A 25,398-nucleotide genomic window follows, 5' to 3' on the forward strand; every position below is an offset into this window, starting at 1 on the left:
TCTTCGCTATTATAAGTTGCAGCGTGATGGTTTAGCCTAAAGCCTTCCTCGATGAATGGTCTATTCAACACAAAAAGAATTTTTCAATTTGGACCAGTTCAAACAAACAAACAAACAATCAAACAAACAAACTCTTCAGCTTTATATATTAGTATATAGATTCTGTTCTTGGGGAGGTATAGGTGACGGGTGACGGATATTAAAGGGGAAAATCATTATTAATATACGTCACAAATATTTTGAAGTATCTATTTATGAAACTAGCCGCCTTTCCCATGCGTGTCATATGTTAAGCAATTAATCCTATGCAATTATCCCCTATGCAGACATGTGGTCAATTTCGTAGGAGCGTCTAACAATGTTTAATAACTTAGTGGACGTTAACAAATTGATGTTATAATTAATCGTGTGCTGCTTTTCCCAGTATAAATAACGGCGAAACGCTGATTACAGATGACAAATAATAAAATGCTTAACAGTAAACTGCAGAAATAAAACAAATTAGCTTTAACTTCCGCTTCACATCTCTGATTATAGCATTAATTGTGCTAATTAAACGTCATAAAGTTGTTAGATGTTTAATGTTATTCGTAACTATGTGTCGTATACCTACATTGAAACTTTCTTTTTTATTGATATGCTAAAATACCATCTCTAGCAAACGAAAAGTATAATAAAGCAATAATTTTACAATATAACAATGTTCTTCACTTTTCAAATGCAGACGAAGTTAGAATGCGGGCCATAATTCGCGCCACAGAATGACTTCTGAATATTTATTATCCAAATAAACTTCTTAATATATAGACTGAACGAATTTCTATAATATGCGTATGAAATAGCTCTTTAGGTATGCGATCGTTATAAAATTTACATAAAATCAATTCAAATTACATCATTCTATGTATCAAAAGCATACCTGAGCTACTAAATCACGCCTACGACTAATAAGCGGTTGCAAAAATCAAAAATTTGCATCACACTAAACAATAACGTGTAGCAATTTGTTTAACAAATATAGCAAGACCGGTATGTTGTGTATGCGGAAAACTATTGATGTCAAGCAAGCATCTTGTCATACAACGATGACACTGATCTCGGTTAATTTACATTATTTACTCTAAAAAAAAAAAATATACCAATTTAAAACAGAGAAGTTAAAGACAATGCCATTTAGCAAATTATTGGTTCAAAGAAAATAATAACGTCTACAATGTCGAGTTACAGAAGTATTCGCGAAACATTTGCGAAACCCGAGGCATTCTCCCACGTTCGGGCACGCGAGTTAGGACCACGTGTAGACCTCAAACCGGTCATTCCTTTCTAACATCATAATAAGCGTAAGAGACAAACTGAAACAGCCCCCGGCGAAATCCCAGGCTGTCTGCCCGTACCAATAACACCCAACTTTTAGAATTCCTCCTCTTAATAACTGGACCCTTGAGGCTTTTTGGTCATGCGTAAAAGCTCCACTTAAGAACCGAAACCAAATATTAAGTTTGAACGCATTAAACGTAAAATTACACGCAATTTAAAGCAAATCCTTAACATAAAAATATTTTTAAAGGAAATTAATTTTTAAATCAATAATGTAACAGTTTTTTTGTATAACAGCCTGCGTGGCACATAATACCATCTGATTTTATTTCCCAATAAATTCGCACAAACACTCGGTTACTAGGACATTTTAGCGCAATACAATTTCTTTTCTTCTTTAATACAACTATAAAATTTTGACGGCGGCATAAACCGTATCGTAAAGGACAAGATCGGATCGTCGGCGTTTGATTGTGGCATTACGAACATGATCATAAATTAGGCGATTGCGATCTTAACAGGACACATTACAGGGACATACGGACCGCCGAGGATGCATAAAGCAATGCGAGAAGCACTCGCAAACGTGTATTGGACTATTGCCAGAGAAATATCACTAATATTTACATTTATTATTATTTTGCGGATAATAGCGGCGTGTAATGAATTACCAATTTATATGAGGTACATTCCCCTTTCGGCTTCGGTCATTCCTGTAAGAGGAGACTTAATGCTACTAGGTTTCAATAGATTTTATTCAATTTCACTGTCCATTATAATAAATTATAATACAAGGGGATGTAGCACAATACGCTGCCAATAAATGTATGAATAAATTATTTTTTATAGACGTTATTATGAAAGGAAATTCGATATCCTGATCTAATAATTTTTTATCACTACAAAGAATACATCACCGTAAATTTGATTAGTATAACGTGTCAGATCAAATTATAATTGTAATATGAATACTTTAATATAATAGTAGGGTTCTTTTGTTAAAAGTAGAATAACGTGTCTATAAGCTGACTTACGATGTCAGTCAGAGTATAAAGAACCTTCCTATTATATTCTATGATAGACTCGCGACACCATGATTAAGGACTCCGGTTCGCTCCGAAACTATTCAAGCGATCCCGATAAATACTCGTGAGTAGGTATACCGTTATTAAATAAATAGTTTTATTGATGACTAGACGCGAGTGGGTCATCAGTCTAATCTGTTTTAGAGTAGCTGCTACTAAAACCAGAAGTGGTTCAGTGACAATTTTGCAGTGATCATTAAGTTTATATGAATCAAACTTTAAATATACGTCGGGTATTGAAAGCTATTTTTATTTCAGTTTGGTGCATGTTTTTGTTACAGTTTCTAAACAAAGAAATAGCACACGTGCCGAGCAGATGTTCGTTCACATCCATCTGCCAGTTATGCACCCCCGGGAATGTGTGTGCAATTTGTTGAGTGTTGTGAATTGTAGGGGCATTTTGAGGGGATGTTTAGCTATTTATAATGGACGTATTGTTAAATAAAATACTACGTATAGATAAAAAACACTGCGAATTCCGGTAGCGACAATAATGGAATTTTTAACAATTTTTAATGCTTCGTATAGAATTAATAATATGGACCGTTGGAATTATTAGGGAGTTATTTGTCATGGCTTTCGTCGTATTTCTATGAATTATGAATAAAATGTTTATTTAAAATAAAAAAAAGCCTTTATGCAACTCGAAAAGCAGTGCACCCTTTATAAAAAAAAAATGTATTTTGGCTTTTGTAACTGATAAACTAAGCTAATGACGCACTTGAGGACAGAAAAACCCCGAAAACAGTTGACGGTAGCCGCCAGTCTGCTCAAAAAGGAGTTTATTTGATACTTAAACTGAATTCAGAAGCGTGGCCTTGTCTGCTGCCTATCTACAAAGAGTTTGTCCATTTTATTACACATTCATCCATATAAAGAAGTGACATAAAGTAGGTAATACAGGGTGCGGTAACTATAAACAGTGTCACAGTAAACAAACAGACTTACGACCGGTAATATGTGTTATACATCAACAATGACATCGGTTTGCATAATTTGTCTTGTTGGAAAAACTTTATAGGACTTTCTGTATAAATATTTATTAATTAACATCATGAATATAATAAAATTGATCGAATGCGTTTCTTATTCTCCGCGCGTCATAATTTGTGTGGAGATCGGCTTCGTACAAATTATGACGATAAACAATGTTGAAGTACCAAATTAATTTCTAAATTCTTTTCACCTTTACCTGGTTGTAACTGATGCGATCGTTAGGTATACGCGCGTCTACTCCGCTTTCTTCTTCCGTACTTTCGGATCGCATATCTGTACCGTCAATCTCACTGTACACCAAATGTCTTTTAATTTCAATATTCTTAACAAAAGAAATTTCACTTTTACGACTCCATAGCTTTTATCTTCGGACCTTTGTAACGTTCCTTTCTCTCAATCAATTGATTGATGTTATGACGTGTTTAATCAATAGGTGAATTATTTTAAGACACTATTGATGAACCGTATAACCCTTCTATTGATAGACAGACGAATTATAAAACATGACATCCGGTTGTAAGACTTTCATACCTAAATTTCGCACAAAAAAGCTATGAAGCAGCTTGGAGAATAGAAACAACAAAAAAGTAAGCGTTTTCGATCTTATTTCTTTTAGAGTCGCGTATCTACAGCCGTCCTCGTTTAAAAGCAACTCGTTAAAAAAACACTTTTGGCGTATTGAAAATCGATATTTAATATCGAGAGCAAAAGTACCAATTAAAATTCGACGGGACTTGATAGCCATCATAAATTAATGTAGATTTTGATAGAAGCCTGTCCCATTGAGATACAGTTTTTCGATATCATAATTTATATAATATCGGTATCTAAATTACAGGTTGCTAAAATAAAATAAACTGTTGTCTTACTAATAGCAGGTTAGGATATTAAAGGTTCTGCAAAAAATCTATTAAGTCTATAGCCGTGACCGGGCAGGTGGATAGAGAGTTAGTTTTGAATATCGATAAATCAAAGCCATGTCGATCGATACAGTATCGCCAGCATCGATCGGTGAGTAATTCGAGCCATGTAGAGGTGTGTATAATTTTACAAGCAGCACAATAACAATCAATAGATGGGCAGAACAGGTCGCACACTTGTGTATCAACTTTTTTGTAGGCTGGAGAAAGCGAGTCGCCGAAACGAGCCAGCGAGACGCCAACGTATCGAAAAGATTATCGACTAAGATTTATGTTGAATATCGATATCGGAAAAGTCACGATTGGAAATGGGTTGTCATGACTGTGAAACATGATTTCTGTTGCAATTGTGATCGTCGAATAGGATTAGAAGAACACGAATGTTATTTACCAGATCTTGTTTACAAGTTAACAAATTACTCCTCATATTCTACTTAATGACACGGTATGTGTAAGTTTTAATTAATCACGCATCTTTTCGAAATCACGCACATTTTCTAAGCTATAACATCTAAAGCACGCAGACAAATTACTATGAAGCACATTAGTGAAATACTTGGGACCTTGGCACGAATGTGGTGCAGCTCGTGACGGGAGCACGAAGTAATCCGATTAAAGTACCTCACGATGTACGTATATTATGTTATGACTACCACAAACAAGCGCCAAAACATAATGCCGTTAAACTAACTAGCGGCCTAAATACACATTTTGAAATGATTTCTTATGAAACTAACTTAATGTGCGAAACGTAGGCACTGGTGTACAGTAACCAAGTACATGAGCATAGGACGGTTTTAAAAAGTTTCACACTCTTTTTTTTATTTAGATTTAATGCTTGTGTCAGGGAGGCTTCACAAATATTCAAGTCACATGCAAAAAGATATCCAGGCTCAGGACAAGTATTCGTAGATCACCAAAACGCTTGTCTTACGAGGGATCGAGTATGCGCCCCGTTGCGCACAGTGGGCTTGGCGTGATGACCTCAACCACTCATCTATCCGTGCATTCAGTCCTAGGTTTATCATCCTCAACAGAGTGTTAAACTTAACGTCTTTCTAATTATCATCTTCATAAATAATGTAGGTACAATCGCCTTCAAAATATGCTAATTTTAGAAATGGTCAACCGTTACTCAGTGTCAATGTCACTATTCTATAAGTAATTAATGAGCTTTTGTCCACTCTAGCAGGTGAGGGTCGTAGACTTCCATTTCTATTAGTAATTGGAGACTTGTTTCGGCCTTCAACCCACAACCGTTTGGCAAATAAGTTTTGTTGAACAGGCGTTTGCAATTATACCATATGAGTTTACGGTTCCATTACGTCTAAGACTCCTACACTAAAGATGTGGTTTTGATTGTAAACTTTTTGCGCTTGTGGGTTTAGCCTTTTTGAGGACTGGCCTACAGATGTTAGTTTTGAATCTGGGGAAATCTTTGCCCGAACATGTGATGTTTTTTTTTGGATATTTGTTTAAACGGTTCTGTTCATATTCTTGGTTTTGTTAATGTAGTTATTCCACGGACTAGACCTATAGAATGAAGCAATAAAATCAAATAACGACATGGAACAATCAAGTTGCAGTTGCAATCAAATTGAGTGATTTCGAGAATTTCCGGAACCAATTTATGTTTAACTGTGTCAGATATTTAAGAGATTTTCATAATAATCGTTGAAGCTACTAACATTCTTAATTTTATTTACATGTATTGAATAATTATACATATTGTTAAAGCTTAAAATTACATTCACATTAGATGCAAGCTTGGCAATTTTCCTACGCGACTTTACTTACTTTGCCTTTACTGTTTTTACGAGTCCCGCATTAAGAAATTTAGCTTTTGTGTCCCGGGGGCTTCACAAACATCAAAATCATATGAAGAAATGCTTGTCATACGCGGGAATAGAACCCGCGACACATCGCTCTTATGAGCTCAACCACTCGGCTATCCGTGCAATCATTATTATACAATATGAAACTATTAAAATGATAATTTGAGTAATAAAATCTATTGTCCTTTGATAACGAGATAGCCATACAATAGAGATAGTTAAAACGCATACGGGCAACGATTGTCGTAAAATCGATAACCTTTAAGATTTCCAACTTGTGAGATAAGGGGATAGGGGATTGAGAATATATGGGGATAGGGTGCCTTCCGGACCCCAGGCTATAAGCCATAAGGCTTTAGATGGTAATCAGTTTGATAGCATCCTTTGTATGACTCGAAGAGAGGTGTATATAGGAAGAACAGTTGAGATCATTTTTCTAAAAATGTTTTGGTTAGATTACCTAACATTTAGTAAACGATATTGAAATCTTCTGTAAGTATGGTTATAAAGGAAGTAAATGATATACCTAACTATGATAGTAATAACCGTTCTTTTGGACTTAGCTATCGGTAACAAAGCACCAGTATTACAAAACAGTGCCAGTCCTAATGGTATAACTGTGCGTCAAAATTGATTTACAAACTGTACAATATTGAAAATGGCGTATTATTAGCACTTAGCGATCAACCGCCGGGTGCTAATCATTTTGTGGAGTAAGTTCTAACAGGTAAAATAAGTAGTAGTTGAGCTACAAAAGACCCGTTATAATAAAATACTAATAAGAGCTATACTTGAACATAAAATAGACATAAAATTGGTTAAACTGTGTTAGTGACAGCTGCAAAATTGATATAGGTTTTGTTACCTACCTAGATTTGTTCCTAGCATATAAATGGGATTTTTGAGATAATACCTTGTTTAGTACGGTCATGCTTTGTTTTTTTTTATGTAGATTTTATTTTTTTGACGATCGAAGGACGACTCACGAAGGATTTCATCTTGATCTCGAGTTGGGTTTGACAAACATTCAAGTCACATTCACAGAGACATCCAGATTCCGACCTAGTGCTCGTGGATAACACAAATGGTTATCGCTAATAAATTCCCAATACTCAATTTTACGAAAAGTAATCCTGTAATGAGATATTTTTGTGCTATATAAATTTACATTGACATTTAAATATTTACCAATTTTATAATTGTTTAAATAGGCAGTAGATACAAGCAAGTTAAGCGTAAAGTTCCACAACAAATCATTATGTATTACGTACACCGTACAACAACCATTGATCATTTGTTTGGAAATAGTAGGCGTTTATCTGATAGTACTGATCTGTAGTCTTTGAACGACTCAAGGTAACGTGTAATCTCTCACGAGAACACGAAAGAAGAGTTAAATGCAGTGTAATTAAGATTATTGCAGGTACACTTCGAAAAATATTGTAACTTACCATTAAATCTATATTTAATGTTATTAGATTTGATTTTTGTACAGCGTTATAATTTAGGCCGAGTGTACCTGAATTTGAATGTTAAATCAGTGTGAAGTTATAGTTGAATCTCATACTTTTTCAATTTAAAATGCAAACTTGAGTTAAATGATGGCTTGTACAATGGCAATAGACTGAATTGTCAATATGGGGTAGAATTGTTACTTTCTATCTTTGCATGGAAGTAGAAATTACCTACAGGTTGTTTTTTATGTGTCGTAATAGCTTGTAATACAATTCGCGTAGGTTTTATATTCATTCGCATCATTTATGTCAGTCCCTGTATAGCTTTATCCTCAACTGCCTTATACAATCGATGCGCCCCAAAACACCATTTGTTGTGTTACAACATCTTCATAATAAATGTATTAAGATACTTGAGACATGATTGCTTTAAAATATGTAAGAAACATAATAATATTGTTGAGAATAAACTGCTATGCTTGCTTGTAAATCAAACTATAATCATATTCAATTAAAGTTTTTTATTTAAAACAATGTAAATTGCCTACCCGCTGAGAGTAAGTGATCAATGCTTATTCATTCTATGTATGGAAAAAGGGTTTCACCTTACGAGAGGATAATTAAAATTACCAGTGAATATCGATAACATGTCTATACTACATGTACTTGCAATTGAACAAGTTATCTTTCTTTATAAAAGAGGTCGCTGACGCTTAGTTCTCATAACAACTACATTAATTAAACACAGATCGATGATCGACATTGTTACTATAATTGCAACATCAATATGTATCTATGTACCATCATTATGCGTGAAAACTCTTAAACAATAGCTCTTCAATGCTAATGCATATGAAACAAGAAAATATTACTTCACATGTATAACACAGCTTTTCTAATTCTTTCTAAACTAGATAAGAATGAATCACTTATAACTGTGAACAGTTAAGAAATTAAATTTGTTAAAATCATAAAATGGTGAACCCATTTGCAAAGACGTATTAATACGGTAAAAAGTGGAACATTGCGTGGATGCTCAAAATTTCAATTAAGAATCCGAACTCGTTAAATATTAACAAAAAACGATCGAAAATGGCAGTCGGTTATTTCAAATTCGTACTGGCACCAATAAATTCCAAGTGAACAGACGCATTTAATTTGCAATACCTTACAAGAAGGATTGAATTGTCAACACGATTCGCAATAAGCGCGGGTTCAACCGCCGCCAATCAAGCTTTACTGAATTATAATCACGAAACGACGGACAGAATTTTAATGATGCAGCCTACTTGAGAGAAAGTAAGAGTGACATACGAACCAATGTAATAAACATTTTTGGTTAATGGACTAACTTATAATGCCGACGTAGAAAACGAAACCTACAACATGATCGTGTATATTTTAAAGTCGTGACCAAATTATATTTCAAATGTTAATCCCACGCAATATATGCACCCACTTTCTAGTTATTGATAAAACATTTGGTTATATCTAAAACGAATTTGAAATCTAAATTGATCTTATTAGACACAATATTTTAAATTTAAAGCAGCGATAATATACAAGAAAGTCATTAAGCAATGCATGATGAATATAAAAGCATTCGTAAGAAGTCAAAAGCATAAAGATTTGTATGTTTTTTTATATTATTTAGTTGCTCGGTGTGCCCGCAGAATAATCTGGTTAGTCATGAAAGAGAGCACATCACATAAACAACGAAACGCGAGTCAAACAAATAGACTTGTCAGCAGATAGTTTCTTAATCTAGGAGGCGTAGGCGATGCAATCTTAGCATGGCCATCAACGGCCTACCTATCGGACAAGCGTGAATAATCCACAACGTTACACATGTTACCCGGCATTCGTTCCTACAGGGCTGCCTGACAACTAATATTTCTCTCAACACAACATTTAAACTGAGGAGATATAAATCTATTTATAAATACTATTATGAAGTAATCCTACGACTTTATACTCGTTTAATGGGATAAAAGGATAAGACGTCTCACAAAGCAGCCCTGCAGGAGTTTTGAAATGCGTACGTATCACAAACGTCTGGATCCCTGTTGCTAATGTATAATATCTTATATAAAGAAATGACAAACATTTGTCTCGCCGACTTGATAAATGTTGAACTCGAAGTAATTTAGCTGTCAACGTATTTTTCTTTTCAACATGTAATATTGGGGTCACATACATAAATAAGTATGATAGACAAACAAGAATAAATTATAGAGCGATTCGAGTCTTTTCAATTTATAAAATGTAAAGCAAAATGCTATTGCAATTTAGAGACTGCGTGCGATAGTTGCGGTTAGGTGAACAGTTCAGTTTATGACTATTATAAAAATAATGTATTGTGATCTATATTTTCCTAAGTGCATTTATAAGAACGGGGCCATGCAGATAGATTATGTACTGTTACGCCGATCTCCTAATACATGGCCAACTAAGTTTGCAACCACTTGCCTTTCTTTCAAACCGAGAATTGAGTAGAAAAGCAAAGTAAGATTCAGAAGCGATGAAGAAACATGACAAATTGACGTAACAAACAAAACGATAAAACACAAAAAAGAATAAAAAACAAAAACAAACACAAATAAATGAAAGCTAACACTGGATGAAAACAAAACGTATCCGAGGAAAAAAGGACGTGGTAACGGTTAATTAACATAGATACTAGGTACGCAGTGCAACAGGTTTGCGATGAAGCCAGAGCCGATATGCAAATGTACTCGGCCGGTGGTCCTAGATGCACCACGCTAGATACTACGGCCGTATTCCGATTGAAAGACTTTATTCCCCATTGTGTGTACAAATGGGTAAGTGGATTCTGAAAACATAACACAACGATCGAGGACTGGGTGAAAAATATTGGTGTTTAAAAATCGTGGTTTTGTTTTGACGAATTAAAATGAAACTACATGGAATAGGTTATAGTCTAGTAAATGTTTTTTATTTTGTCCTTGGGTTGCATAGTAAAAAAGAAAGAAAGACTGAAATAAAAATACTATAACCATACCAAAAAACCTCTAGGATGTAAATACATATACGTACGGTAACTAAATACGATACCTAATCTGGACCAAATACTAAAAGTGTCCACACAAACAAGTGCAGTGCATTACAAAATAGTTACTGCAACAAGTCTGTACAAAGTTACAAAGGAACTTAAACCGAGAACTGTAATTACATTAATGCACTGATGAAACGAATAAGTGATACGAGTAGTTCTGAGAAGTGGAGTCAACGCAAGAATAACACGACTATCTTTTTTCATGAATAGTCAAGTGAGCTGTAAAAGGGTTACAAAGCAGAGTCCACACAATGGGGTTGATTAATAAAACATTGTGTACTGTGCACAGTGCAGTGCCTATCTCGTATTCGCTATCGTACGATTGGGTCGCGGCGCGTGCGCTTTCAGCCCGCCAAGCCGCACTCGACTCGTTTGTGGGTCACACGGACAGCTTTCAGATATTTGCATATTATACACTTGTATGTTGATATCTCATCAAAAGCGTATCCGTAAAGAGACAGCGCATCTACGCTTAAAAGGAGAGAAAATTTTAACGGACTACCGTGAAATAAATTAAACCTTTTTGTAGCAATAAGACAATGTAATGCAGCCAGGTTGATATGGGTTAGTATGAGTTGAGTATAAGTTACGAAAATACCGTGAACGGGAAACAAATTAGATGTTATGGGAGTGACAACGAAATACAGAATGTAATATATTTGCAACAAGCAGAGACGAGAGATTGACTCACACTATGCAATTCCATAAAATCAAAATTAGTTACGGTGAACGGCCGATCACACCAACACGGCGCGTTCGTGACCGTGGACTGCTCAATGGTTCAGACAGCGAGACATTCGGGAAATTAGTTCACAAGATGGATTGTGAAGAAATTGTAAGAACTGTCATGGGCTGAACTAATTTTGTGTTGAAATATTTCCGAGATAACCTGTTGATCTTTTTCTGGCCTTTAAGTGTTGAAAAATCCTGTCGGTAGCATGAAGTACTCTAAACTAAATCCCGTTAACTTTGCTTTAACAATGGCTCTATAATATTTAGATGACATAATTGGTCACAATGCGCCGCTGCCTACCAAGCAGGATACAAATGTATTAATGCTACAATACGGTGCTGTAAACCACATTAACATGGCATGCCGTAAACGAGACTATACGGGTATTAATTCTCAATATCAGTTTTATCACGAGCCTTTTGCGGGGTTGCAGGACAGCAATTATCAAAGATTTAAGTAAGCCCCGATCGACTCGAGTCGTGACCGCCGGATCTCAAATCCGTTACCGGTGGCTAACCTTGGACTATTTCCACACACCTTTGTATCTAACTCCAATAAAGGTCAATTGGAAAGTCTGTGGCCTAGCTATTGTTACATATAGTAATACTAGTATTTTATTTAAGGATATAATTTGATCTAGTTCTATCAAATGACGCAACTCAATGGATTGTCAAGGTTGTATATCAATTTCAGCTTGTTCACAATTTGCATTTTGACGTTTTTGTCTTTATTTATAAATTCTTTAGCAATTTTTTAACCACAAATCGATGATGTAACCAGTCGAACTCGTACAAGATCAAGTGCAAAGCCATGGAGCTGATTATGCGCGCCGATATCGAATGCACGATGTTTGTATATTTTTTCACATATTTTTTTAACATACGTAATTAGCCATTGTTTAATTTATATGCGATATTTAGAGATATCAGATAATTTGTGAATAAATTAAGGTGTAACCGATCTTGTTTGAATGGATACGCGGCGACGGACCGTGGCAGAACAAGCCGTTGGCTATCTCAATCGCCTCGCCTCAACCGGCTCTATTTATGCTAATCATATGGAATTTCTAAGATCAAAACCGCGCTACGACTGTTATCGGTATCACACAGCTTTGATTTGTGGGCGTTGATCGTCCGGAAGAACGATGCACCCAAAATTTTGTATTTTAATCAGCGGAGGCGAGGTCGATCGGTCTCGGATGTTCATAAAATTTCTCGCCTATCCAATGCATTGATCGATATAAAGTTTGTAGGTAAAGTAGGTGCGAAGATGCTCATTGATATTCTATAAAAAATCAAATAAAACTACCGGTTATACGACTTTTATCTTAAATTGTCTCTTAATCTAATCTATGTGTTCTTTTATTTACGTTATTTATGCTTACAAAATGGCAATAAACTTTCCGTTGGTTCGGCAAGCTCTCGTTTGGTAACCCAGTAGTCTGCCAAGTTTCTCAATTAAGCGTTCGATGTTCTATTGTTTGTGGTTAGTATTTTAAATGTTATTGCGTCACGGTGAACAGTTCATTAATTTGTTTGTAATCGGTAACATCAGTCAACCGTCAAGCCGGGACGCACTCCCACGGTCGATCTTCACGCAGACGACACAGATTGTTCCCAGAAAGGTAAACTTACGTTACACAATGTGCACAATTAAAAAGTCAGGGACGAAATGAAGCTTCGTAACAATGTTTTCAATTGAACATTACGACACTCGTTTAAAGACTCATATGTATAGATTTGGATTTTATTAAATAGCTTTAAGACTTACAGAACAAATGGTCTGAACGGAACATGTTGCCATGCTGTTTTGGTCAATAATTTCGTTCTTTACGTATCAAGTAACTGCGTGCCTTAGACAGGAAGTTCGTTTAATTATCTCGGTGCTCAAATAGAATTCTTATGGCAATTTGAACCAACGGCCACCTCTCAGATTAGGTAGAAAAAATTAAGACATCGTAGTTCAAGCTACAGACATCTCAATCATAATACAGGAGGTATATGACGCACAATATTTTATTATGTAGCTCCAAAGGTTTACAAAGCGATCTGCTTGAATTATTTCGTGCTACACTTTTTGCTGTCATCTCAGTTTTTAGATAATCACAGCAATCATTGCGCACTTGTTTTGTGGGAGATCGGTAGGTACCTAATAATTGCTTGAGCAAAAATAGTGCGGAAGTCCATAGCGAAATTGCAAAAAGCTTGTAGTCATACATTTTCTGTGATTAAGTAATGTAAAATAAGAATAATGTGTTATGATTATAGATGCTGCGATTTAGGGGCCTCTTGACCTCGTAGAGCGAAATAGCGTGACGAAAGGACATACAAAGGTGCAAAAAAAGTTTAAGCCAGACAATGTAACATGAAGAATGGGTACTTGAGAGTCACATGCTTGAATGGGGGTGACAGTGGCGCTTTTGTTCTGTGCCATTATTACGGTACAGAGTCACGGCCAACGGAAATAAGTGCGAACATTCTTTAGGCTATGAGGTGAATCATTACTCGTGAATGCAAATCGGCAAAAATAAAAATGCGCATACGGCCATTTGGAACTCTGCGTGTTTAAGCTAAAGCGGTGAGGTTTACCATGATTTTAGTGGGACAGGCTTTTAAGATGTTGACATTGTATGTTTAGGATCAATCAAATAAACTACGCACGCAAGACATCACTCAACATATTATCCAGCTTAGATAAAAAAATATTGGCCTAATATGAGTCAAACCTTCAAAACCCATTACTTAAAATAACGTATGACTAACTACATTGACCCCATCCATTCCCCTATCTTATTTAATTAACACCCCATGAGGGGAAAGTCAATTTCCATTAAAATGGAACACATTAGTTGAGTCATTGGAACAAAAAATTTCGTTTGTATCTGTATCCCACTGACCGCCATCGTAAACTCCGTAAACTCTATAAAACCGGCTGTTGCTTATCAAAATAGAGGTTTCTAACACAACATGTAAACACGATAAAAGATTTATTAAACACGTAGAGGCTTTCATATCTGATAGTTAAAACGTCATATTAAAACAGATAGCTTCCTATTATCCCGCCTATACCACTAGTTGGTTGGTTATGAGGGTCAAACTACGAAGAAGACTGTATTAACTGCCTACTTATTGTAAGTTGTGAGTTATTAGTGTAATACCCGAAGCCGTATTGTTGCGACCTTGTGTTTATAATTTAATAACTTGTGTACTGCCAAAATTAAGTATAATACAAACAAATGGGTCGGAATATCAACCAAGTACGGAAATGTTTTCGTATAAATAATTATTAAAGTAAGTAATGCTAATTAATCAAGGGAATCTTAAAAATTGATGTAATGTATTGCGGTTTACAGTGATAACTTACATTTTAATCTTCCATGGACTTCAAACATCACAAGTCCATTGACTTTATAGATTGGTCATAAAAAGTGCACTAAGATACTTAAACCCTAAAATTAAAATGAATCACGACTGATACATATCTGATATGAATAATAGCGAGCAAGAAGTTCGTGAATGGGAGCCAGACATGGCTAGCATGCTATGACTCACCGATGTCGTCATCGCAACGTCCACCTTAGGGCAAGTCCTGACGCGACATATTGGGTGTATACGTTGAATTTTATACTAGAACTGTGATTTGAACCGGCCGAAAAGAGCCGAAGAAAGCCGAAGATAAGCCAATAGAAGAGGGAATACAATTTTTTTTCTTTGATCGTTTTTTTTATTTTGTCCTTTCCAAGATTTCATTTCGAGGCCTTATGTAATTGTGCTTTCTTAAGAAGTGCGTAAAACTTAACGTTTAAAGCAATCATGAATGAGTTGGTAGAACATTGAACTGTTCCTAACATACACGTGTAGTAGAATATGTTCAATGTTTGTTCCTAATAAAATACGGTGTCCTAAATAAAATTCGATAAGTAGGACACATAACTATTAAAACGGAATAAAACTTAAACAGACTTTGAAAAGCAATTATCTTTTATTGTGTTATGGTAGAACTTATATAAACCGTTGAAGTTAATTAACGTGAATACGGGTTTAATATTCAAGATATTTATGTTTGGTTGGTAGTCCGTTAGGCTAATCTGCTAAAGCTACGTGTAGCAAGATGGTGCATTGGCTTTTTTATTATCGTCCGTCGAGCATTTAGTAGTTTTATTGCCAGTATTCTACTTAAATACTTTGTTATGAAGTTATAAGAGAAATTACTCGCTATCTGTCCAGGTCTCGGAAGATTGCGCACAATTTAAGGTGTTCGTTAATTCATTAGTGTGGAAAAAATAATGAATATTTCTGTATATAATGTATGTATTTATACTTTAGATTAATTATCGCATTTCCTTATTCCGAAATATAAAGTACTACACGTGTACAATAGAAACGTAACTATTTTAATGGAGATATGTAAATTACTCTCAAATATTTCGTGAACAAAAGCCCGGTAATGGATTTTAATATAAAACAACGTAATCACTCTAAATTGAGGTTGAATGTACACTTTAAGACTGTTAAAAGGTAGAAAACAATTCTAGTCCACTCCAAACGAAATATAGGGTCATTAATTTATTTACTTGGAAAAAAGGAATTCCGACGAAATAATCGTTTATATTTCTTTTGATAACATTTCGGAAAATAACTACCTCATTTTATCAAAATAGCTTTTTTTTCACAAAAGTAGAAAATTAAATCTCGTGAGAAATATTAAAAAAAACACGTCTGGTAGTCTGAAAGTGATATCAATAAAGATTTGGAATAAAACTGTCTAATCTAATCCTCATATCTATTTTTAATGGCAGATCATACATATATTATTTGTTCGATCGGTCATGGGTCAATTTATTCGCATTATATTTTCCCTGTTTTTGCACCAATATCTTTGGTAGCGAAGAGAAACTTGAAGGTTTATGGAGAGCAGCGTGATATGAAAATAATGGTCAAAACAATGATGATAGCAGTGAAAGCGTCAAAGTACCCCTGACCTATGTAATGATGGGTATCGCACACATTATCACACTTTTGAAAGTAGAGAAAGTTATCTAAATACAGTTATTCACCTGTTGAATAAGTTCGTTGATATATCGCCTGTAGAAGCTATAACGAAGATGAGCTTTTTAGTTAATGATAGACGAAAAAGTTATCATTATAGAAACCAGTTTGTTCTTAATTAGGTACCTTAATAATTCTATCATGATTTAAATATAAAAATATTAGTTTTGTCATATATATATAAGATAAGTCTACAATAATTTAAAAGCTCGTAAAACTCAGCATTGACTTTAAACACGCCCTCGATTTATGGCAAAGCAAATATTTTTTTAAAACGGTCCTCAACGGATATTAAATTCAACGGACTTTACTGATAAGATATCTAACACAAACACACTATACAAATTCTAATAGAATCTGATATCGATTGAATATAAATGGCAAGCAGGTATTGCAAAAATAAAAACGGATTTTACATATTTTGAGAATGTGACTGATAACAACATAATATATATAACACAATAATAGTTTCTTTTTCTCACCTGGTAGGTTAAACAATTCTTCCAATTGTAAAAAGCAAACAACTAAGATACGCCTTTTACTGAAGCTCGGTACTCGAGTAAGGGCTGTTAAAAACACAGCTTTGGAGCTAGACCGGTTTAAAAAAGCAGCCACACACTAATTGGCAGCTGGCAGATAAAAGCACAGTAAAAACACAACGAAACTACCAACGCCGTAGATGGAAATCTCACACGGAACATTCGTCCGATTGTAAACAAACATTACAATGTAAACAACAAACTAACTAGGCGATAGCATGTTGCGTTGTTTGCTTTCGTTGCCAGTACAAATAAATCAGTGTCGATAACGAACTCTGTAAACATTCGAAATTCAAGACATGGATGCATGGAAAAAAAACTTTTAAAACATGAAAAGTTATGAGCGCTTCAAGAAGGTCTGTTTTATTTTAAATGAGATAAATAAACTGCCAGTTAATGATCCTTTCCGCTTACCAATTAGAAGTTCTATGTGTTTTTGGTAGTCATAATGTTTGTACATAGTGCTTGCGTGTGTTTTGAACATAAAAGGAATTTTGTTCAAACCTTCAAATAGAAATAATTGTATTGTTTCACTTAAAAAAATCATGTTAATATTTCTAGATCTCGTATGATGGGTGTTGACGATGCTATCAAATACCTTAATTAATGTCAAGGTTTTTTCTAAAGAGACTGAGTGTGGACGTTACAAGAATTTTAAGATAAAATGTTTAAGCAAATACATAGCAAACATAATATACGTGTGTTTGTCTATGCTAAATAATCTTGAACTTGACGCCGGCAGTGGGTGCAACGTCTATATTAATATTGACACAATCACATACTCGGAGACACATTACATGCCAACGAAACGACATTTGTCACTCCAAACTTATTTGAATAACGAATCTACCATGTCCAAAAATATTGATTTAATTCCCCATGTCTAGTCACAAAGGCCTGTTACCAGGGGAGGTCCTAATAGCTCAAATAAATATGTTAACAGATCTTTTATTGTAATTTCTTGGAACTTAACGAAAGAATTTTCATAAAAGCAGAAAGCAGGTAACGTTTCGGAAAAATAGTTATAAAGGTGAACATTAAATTTAACATAAAATTCTAACGACTTCTGACAATTTAATTATTCTTGACTATAAAGCTCGGACTTGTAACAGTTACTTTTTTTTTTTTTTGCCAAATTCACGAAAGACAGGACATTTAGTAAAACACTCTGTTTTAAGCATTTTCCCGTTGTAATTCAGACTTAAAAAAGCTACATTAATTCATCTAAATACAACAAAAACTGAAAGGTTAACAACAGTAGAGTCCTGTTTACGAAGACAATTACTCAACAAAAACATTAAATGCCAAGTGGGCAATGTCGTGCACTCACCTCATGGTAAACGGACGTCATCATCTTGAAACACTTTGTTTTGTTTTGCAAATTATAGAGATCACAATCAAACACTCATTTCACTAATAAAATATTTGTACAAATTAAATATGGCTGCCACTACGCAATACTGAAAGTAGAATAAAAATATTTTATCTATCTGTCAAACTTCCCGCCAAGCGCGCGGAAAAAAAATAAAAAGCAAAGGCACACAGTTACGCAGCCTACGTTGTTGGCGCGTGTGACGCGTTCCGTGTTTAGGATCGGCACTGAGCGACGGGCGATAGCGTTGGCTGAATGGATGGTGACGCCGCTCAGCTGCTCTGCTCAATGAACCATTCGAGTTCGGAGGTCACCGATCAACGCGACCCCATCGTTTATGTTTAAAGTTTCTCTATTACCCTATAAACCCAAAACACTGAGCGATGAAGTTATTCTGTGACATTTATGCATTTAGTTTAAAGTTTAGTGTCTATGTTATAAACGTTGACCTACATTTATTTATTTGAGACTTAAAGGGAATTGCAATATCGTTGGAAACTTTAATTGGATGTCAAAGAGAAATACACGTACACAAATAGTTTCTTGTAGAAGACTATCGCCTTCAGTGAGACCACTTGAAATGTTTTTGTCGATGACAGCCGCCATCAGAGTTCGTCGACAGTGATCATTCAGATTATTTTGTCACGGAACCGGTATTAATCGCTCAGGTTTGGAACTAAGTCACTATCAAAGAATCTAGTTGTTATTAATTATGTTAGTTGATGGGTTATTTTTAATACTTTTCTGCTTCGCATATTGAGGAACAGAAACCTTTATAGTGGTACAACTTTTTTCTACAACATGTCTATTCAGCCATAGTTTCTGAATATTTTTGTTATTTTTTTCCCATTCGGTATTGAGGTATTTGAGCTTCAACCGTGATTCTATTTTTCTTATTTTTTGGGTAATTATTTTACAGTAAAATATTACCGAACTAAAGACTATTATACTTTTACAATCAACGATATTAGATTATGTTAATGTGTATGTTTCGATTGCCCATACATCTCCTAACGGGTATTTGATGTGAAATAAATTGGGTTTTGATTTTAACTGACTACGTACCTATTGTAAAAGTATTGGTGTAACAGTAAGTTATAAGTTAATTCTTTTACCTACATGACAGACATGTTTTTATTTCAATATTGAGAAAATCAGAGTATTCATATTCAGCATTTTAATTACTCGCTATTTTAGCAAGTTATTAAAATGCGGAACCTTACAAAAAAAATACTACCAATGAGTTTGCTATACGACATTTATATTCCTATAATATATTCTTTAAACCAGCCAGTCATAAGCTGAATGAATTACGAGTAGAACGAAAAAAAAAAAGGTTTTTTTGCACTAAAACAGAATGTGTTACAATTTCGGCAAAAACAATGTAGCTGACGCCCACAGTTCCGTTACCTATAGCTATTATAACAGTTGCAGTAACGACGGTAAGCTCACCTCACTTGTAACCACCATTGTTCGCACTTACTGTCAGCGGTGCAACATTTGTTTATTTTCTTTAAAGCGTATAATTATCACGTTTTGAAAAAAACTTGCATATGTAGGAGCTTTTGAAGGTAGAAACCTCATAACTAAATAAGGTTTGCAATTTTTTTTTTGGTAGAGGTTAAGTCGTATATATTTTTGCCAAGACTACCTTATTCCTTTTTATTAGATTAATTTAAGCTGAAATTTTAGTCCTTTAAAATCCCAACATGTACATCAAATACGTTATCGAATTATAAAAGATGATTTAACATGACCCACTATTTGAACCAAATTAAAACTATCACTTACAACAATTGAAAACAATAGAACTACTCGAATTAACTAAGTCGTAAAAGAGAATCGATCACACTTGCAACAAATTGAGCAAACAGTCAAGAACAAAGTTCAATCGATTTTCTTATTGGACGTAGGAATCGAGAGAATCGAGAATCGAGTACAAAGGCGGCCGCTAGTTTATAGGCTTCACTGCTAGTGTCCTCGGATATCCATATAAATTGTAGGAAACTTAACAGCCATCTGGATTTGATAGCGATCTTGATGGATAGATTATAAAGGCTCGCACTTTAACGTTGCGGTTCAATTGAACCGACCATAAATTTTATACTGTTTGTTTGTGTGTACTAATTGGGCGTGTAAATTGATTTTTGTTGGGAATGACGAGGTGGAATGTAAATGGCCATTTTGATGTTCGATGGCGACTCTGTTCTCTAGAAAAAGAAAAGTACTAGAAGCTAAATTAAATATTATTTTTAAAACAACCACAAAAACACAGACTTGAGTGACAGATAAAAATTGCAGTGAAGGAGTTCCGTGACCAGATTACCGTTAATTTAAAATTGGCTTTAGAAGTTAATCCTTGTCAATATAAATTAAACAGTCATGAAAAATCACAACATTGCATGTTAGTGCCACCTAACTCATTTGACATTCGGAACAAAAGCGATGCCGCCGCGGGCCGCGCTGCGCGTGCGACTACCTATCTTCTACGAGTATCTTACGACACTATGGCGCCGCGGTGCCGATTCTAAATCACCATTTAGACCTGTAGCTTAGACAAAAAAACAACTCATTATCGAAAACCATTCATTATAAAGAATAGATCGGCTTTGCAAACACGTTAGGAAACTAGGAGGTCGTATTTCAATAGACGTCGTTTTGAGGACCAAAATATATTTGTCAATTCAAGATTAAATTACACTATAAAAACTACGGCTTTATTGAATTGTCCACTTTAACGTTTTTATTTGTTTTAAAAGCAATATTTTATTATAATAAACGGAAAGACCAAATTATATACGTTACGCTTTCTATAGTATTCAATCGAATATCTATGCTGATCAGAGAGTTGTTATTTTATAAAAATAAATAAGAGACTTTACATTGACAGTAAAAAGAGTAAAACCTGTGATGTTAAAATTTAAATTGATGAATATGATGTAGAAGTGAATAGAACGAAACTTTGAATGGGGTCTAATAGAATCAGCTCTTATACTAGAAACTCTTTTAGTTGTCAAACAAAATGCTTTCGACTTGGCAACAATTTACCAAACAAATACCATTAATAAATAACGTTTTCTTATGTCTGTGATTATTTTTGCAGATACGTGCTAATTCTGTTCATAAATACAAAGTTGCTAAAATCTTTTGTTGCAAGGAGGATATTGTAAAAAGGTGCCATTTGTTACAAATGCTTAGACATAGCTAAGACTAATCGAATGTGGGGGCCTATTATCATATCACTCATCTCCTCGAGTCTATAAGACATTGTGATAGACCCCCTGTAGTTCTAAAATTATTTGTCGAAAGTTCGGCTTGTTTGACGCAAATTTTTACATTATACCTTTACAATAAAATATTTATTGTTCAACAATACCCATTAGCACTTCTAAGGGTACTTGACGTAGTGGGAATCTCTAGAAAGTTGTCACGAAAACCGGCTTAAACCAGAGTCGAATTTGCGAGAGAAACCCCGCGGGCCCACACGTGTGCAAGTGTCCTTAATTATGGCTATACATATAATATATTAGGTATGTACTTATGTATGCGATGTGGGATGTTACCCCCTGTGGAGTTAGCAGTATTGGAGGTGCCTAATGGTCATTTAAAAGCTGGTAATGTCAGTGACGAGCGTCTTGACCTGAAAGCCGCTGAAAGGTGCAAAAGGGGCAGCTAATACAGAATCTTATTATATACAGAACACCTTTAGTATATTTTTAATGTAATCATAGCTTTCGGTACATCGGTATGTCTATGTATTGGCACATCTTGTATTCATTCGTCATCGTTCATTTCGTTCACTCTAGCATTAAACAAGGGGGTCAATTACGCACACTAGTTATGCTTACATAATAGACCCAAACGTCTCTAAATGACTCTATCATTCAATCTGCAATTCGTTAAGGTAAAAGTTCGAGAGTAAATACTCATTTGTATGACCTTTTTGTTTACGTAATCTTTGTAATAAGTACTGAGGTACAAGAGACTATTGTACTTTGATAATAATGAGAACATTCTCTAGGAGTAATTTCAAATACCACGATCACGGCTTATCGCCTACAGAGCATCAAGTAATAAGGGATTGTTATGTCCTAGTATTTTGTAAATATTTCAATGTTACAGAGAGAACAAAGAAATTGTACTTTTGTTTTGTACAAGCGGTTTAAATGCTACTTGAGGAAAAGATTTTTGCTTTTTAATTGTTTTTGAAATTTTGATTGTTGCGAACGTGAACGAATTATGTTTTCGTGTTAATATATCGAGGCGGAATGTCAATGTTATAAACTTTGACGAATATGGCAGGTAACAAAGCATTACCATCTAGAATATGACTGAAACAAGTCCACCCATAAAGGATTTGCCTAAATCTATCCAAATTGATATCATACAAACACAAACTAAATCAAATCGTTCTCAATAACCCCGACTTAGCAATAAATAACCTCACTAGGCCACAGCGCACATTGTCAGTGTGTCGTACAATCGCCCAATTCGGCGCCGCAGTGTCACAGCTGATCTACACACACCGTGTAACTGTGTCGTTAAATTGTTAAAAAATCGTGACTCCACCTCACGATGTGAACGGAACCTGTCAAATGACACGTATTGTGCATGCACCCTTACAATTGTCAACACTGACAAGCGATTGTCAGCCCTATCGCTTATACAATCGAATGGAAACTAAGCCCATATTTGTGTGCGTGTGCCCGCTTCGTGCCGTGGTTTCAGCTTATATGGTAAGCTCGATCTGTAGCTACATGTGTTGGTGCTAATTCGCAGTTTGTTGGCGGTATACTTTGTTAAAGCAATGCTCTATGTTTTTAGATTGCTCTACCATAAAAATCAAATACTATCTGGAGGTACGGAAAAGCAAATTGGCATTTAAAGTTTTACAAAAATTATAAATAAGGATTAATCTAACCACCCGTTAGAGGATATTCGAATAAACTAAAACCAAATCAAAGTGATTGCGCGCCGGCATTTGTTTCTTAGATAATGACTTATAAACAAATGGATCGAGATAGCGCCTAGCTAGCTTCGCAACACACCCTCCTTTTACAAGATGCAATCTTTCAAACAAATTGCATTTGTGCATGCCATCATCAATTATTTTTATCATTTCATTCGGGATTAATTGTGGTCATTGGATATTCTTATCGATAAATTTTTCTTCTACAATCATGATAACGCAAATGCGATGGGATAGTAAAAAGTAAAAATCACCATGACTCTAAGCTTCCATAGGCCGTATAAGGCATAATAAATTATTTCTTTTGCTTCATTTATAGTTATAAAATGAGTCTCAATAGTCGCAATTGCATGAGTGTAAGCAAAAAATATTCATAAATCCTATTTGCTACATCTTCAAATTCGTTTCATGCTTTTTATGTTATAAAATTCTATTTTCAATATAAAAACTGCAAAGCCGTGAAATATAATTTGCCGGATCTAACCTATCGCTATTGTAAGAGACGACTTATCACATTAGTTCCTTTCTTAAAGTGATCGTAAGCTTTTTTACCAGTTCTTTTTATAGAGGTAAACTGTATTGTGTTCTATTTTCAAAGTGCCTTAGAGAAAGTTTTTTTTTATGGATATAGCATAAAAATAAAAATACAATTAAATTTCATGTACACCTTTTTCAATTTGAATAATGTATATTTTCTTGTGTGTTTTGAATACAGTTACTAAAATGCAAAACTAATAAAATTAATTTTAATTAGACTAATTCGACCTTTATTTATTGTTATGAAACGTTTGTTTTATCGCTAATTTAATATGATCCCAGTGGGTGGCCAAGTATAAATAATTAAAAATTATTTGAATATAAATCAGATTATAATATTTGAAATATTCTTTTACAATACATTTATATAAAGCACGACATTAGCATAAAGTTATTAAGCGCTTACTATAAATATTAAATGATCAAACCAATTAGTTTTTATGCCTTGCAAATATTAATTTATTTATTTATGTTAGTAGTAAATTAAACATTGAAGCACTCGTAAATCGCTCTTATCACAACGTATTTCGGTGGAGTTTTGCATGTTTGGTCGAAGGGAGAGATTTTCTATATACCAAAACCATTAAAAAAACAGTATTATCGACATCTTATAAGCGGACTTGCAATTTTGCAAAACTACTGGCGCCAGTAATGACAAGCTTCGTTGATTGTGATTATAGTGGGTCTCCTATGAATTATATCAATTGTAACATATTTACTATTCTAGGCAATATCGATTTACATTTTCAAGGATTTTGAACAAGTTCTCATAACAAACACTAAAAAGATTTAAAAAAGTATGCTGTCAAAACCTATTCGAAAAACAGAACCGCATGATTACAACCTTTTTACATGACTGTTGGCATTGTGCAAATTAAAAAAAGAATGACATGTCAACTATAGCTTTATAGGCACGAATAACCTCCAATCACTCGAATAACCAAAAAGTATACCACACATAAAAACGGTGCTACCATCGTTAACTTTATATTTTAAAGCTAGCAATTTTCACGCGCCGCGATAAACGATCTGATTTCACCAATCAATTGATTTTACTGTTGCAAATTTAAATCGTAATTAACAGAAACTTTAGCGATTTTTAATTAATATTTAAAAAGTGTTTTTTTTTATAATTAGTATTACGGAATTCTGTTATATAAGGATTGCTTGGCGTTTCGAAGTTAATTGGATAACTTAAATATAATATAACAATTAGCCTCTTTACTGTTTTACCGCGTATGTCGGTCAGCTGAAGTAATTGTTTAAAATAATCAAGATAGAATATTATGTGTTTTATTATTTTTAAATTGAAATATTAGAAAGGCCTACCATGACCTTTTTGAGCTAGACTATTATAATTGTGTGAGAGAGACGTGCCATGTAGCGCTGTTTCGCTTTTATAGTATGAACATACAATTGTTATATTTGAACACAATCGCTAAGAAGAGATCTCTACTAAGAAGATGTCCAGTAGAGAACCGCGATAATTTTGCTTGGGTGATAGAGTAAAAAGAAAC

General features: G+C 34.5%; 1 protein-coding gene across 3 annotated transcripts in view; it reads right to left on the minus strand.

Annotated features, from left to right (window-relative positions):
- The window catches only part of LOC113505227 (leucine zipper putative tumor suppressor 2 homolog), a 90,805-nt gene that overhangs the window by 24,121 nt on the left and 41,286 nt on the right, over positions 1–25,398 (minus strand). Inside the window, exon 1 of one of the 3 annotated variants that reach the window (XM_026887842.1) lies at positions 18,334–18,730. The exons of the other annotated variants lie outside the window; for them this stretch is intronic. Within the exon in view, the coding sequence (XP_026743643.1) occupies positions 18,334–18,357 (24 nt within the window). The 5' untranslated portion in view covers positions 18,358–18,730. Of the gene's footprint in view, positions 1–18,333; positions 18,731–25,398 lie in introns of those variants that run through there. 3 annotated transcript variants of the gene reach the window in all.

The sequence above is a fragment of the Trichoplusia ni genome, chromosome 25, assembly GCF_003590095.1.
Source record: "Trichoplusia ni isolate ovarian cell line Hi5 chromosome 25, tn1, whole genome shotgun sequence".
Lineage (NCBI taxonomy): Eukaryota > Metazoa > Arthropoda > Insecta > Lepidoptera > Noctuidae > Trichoplusia > Trichoplusia ni.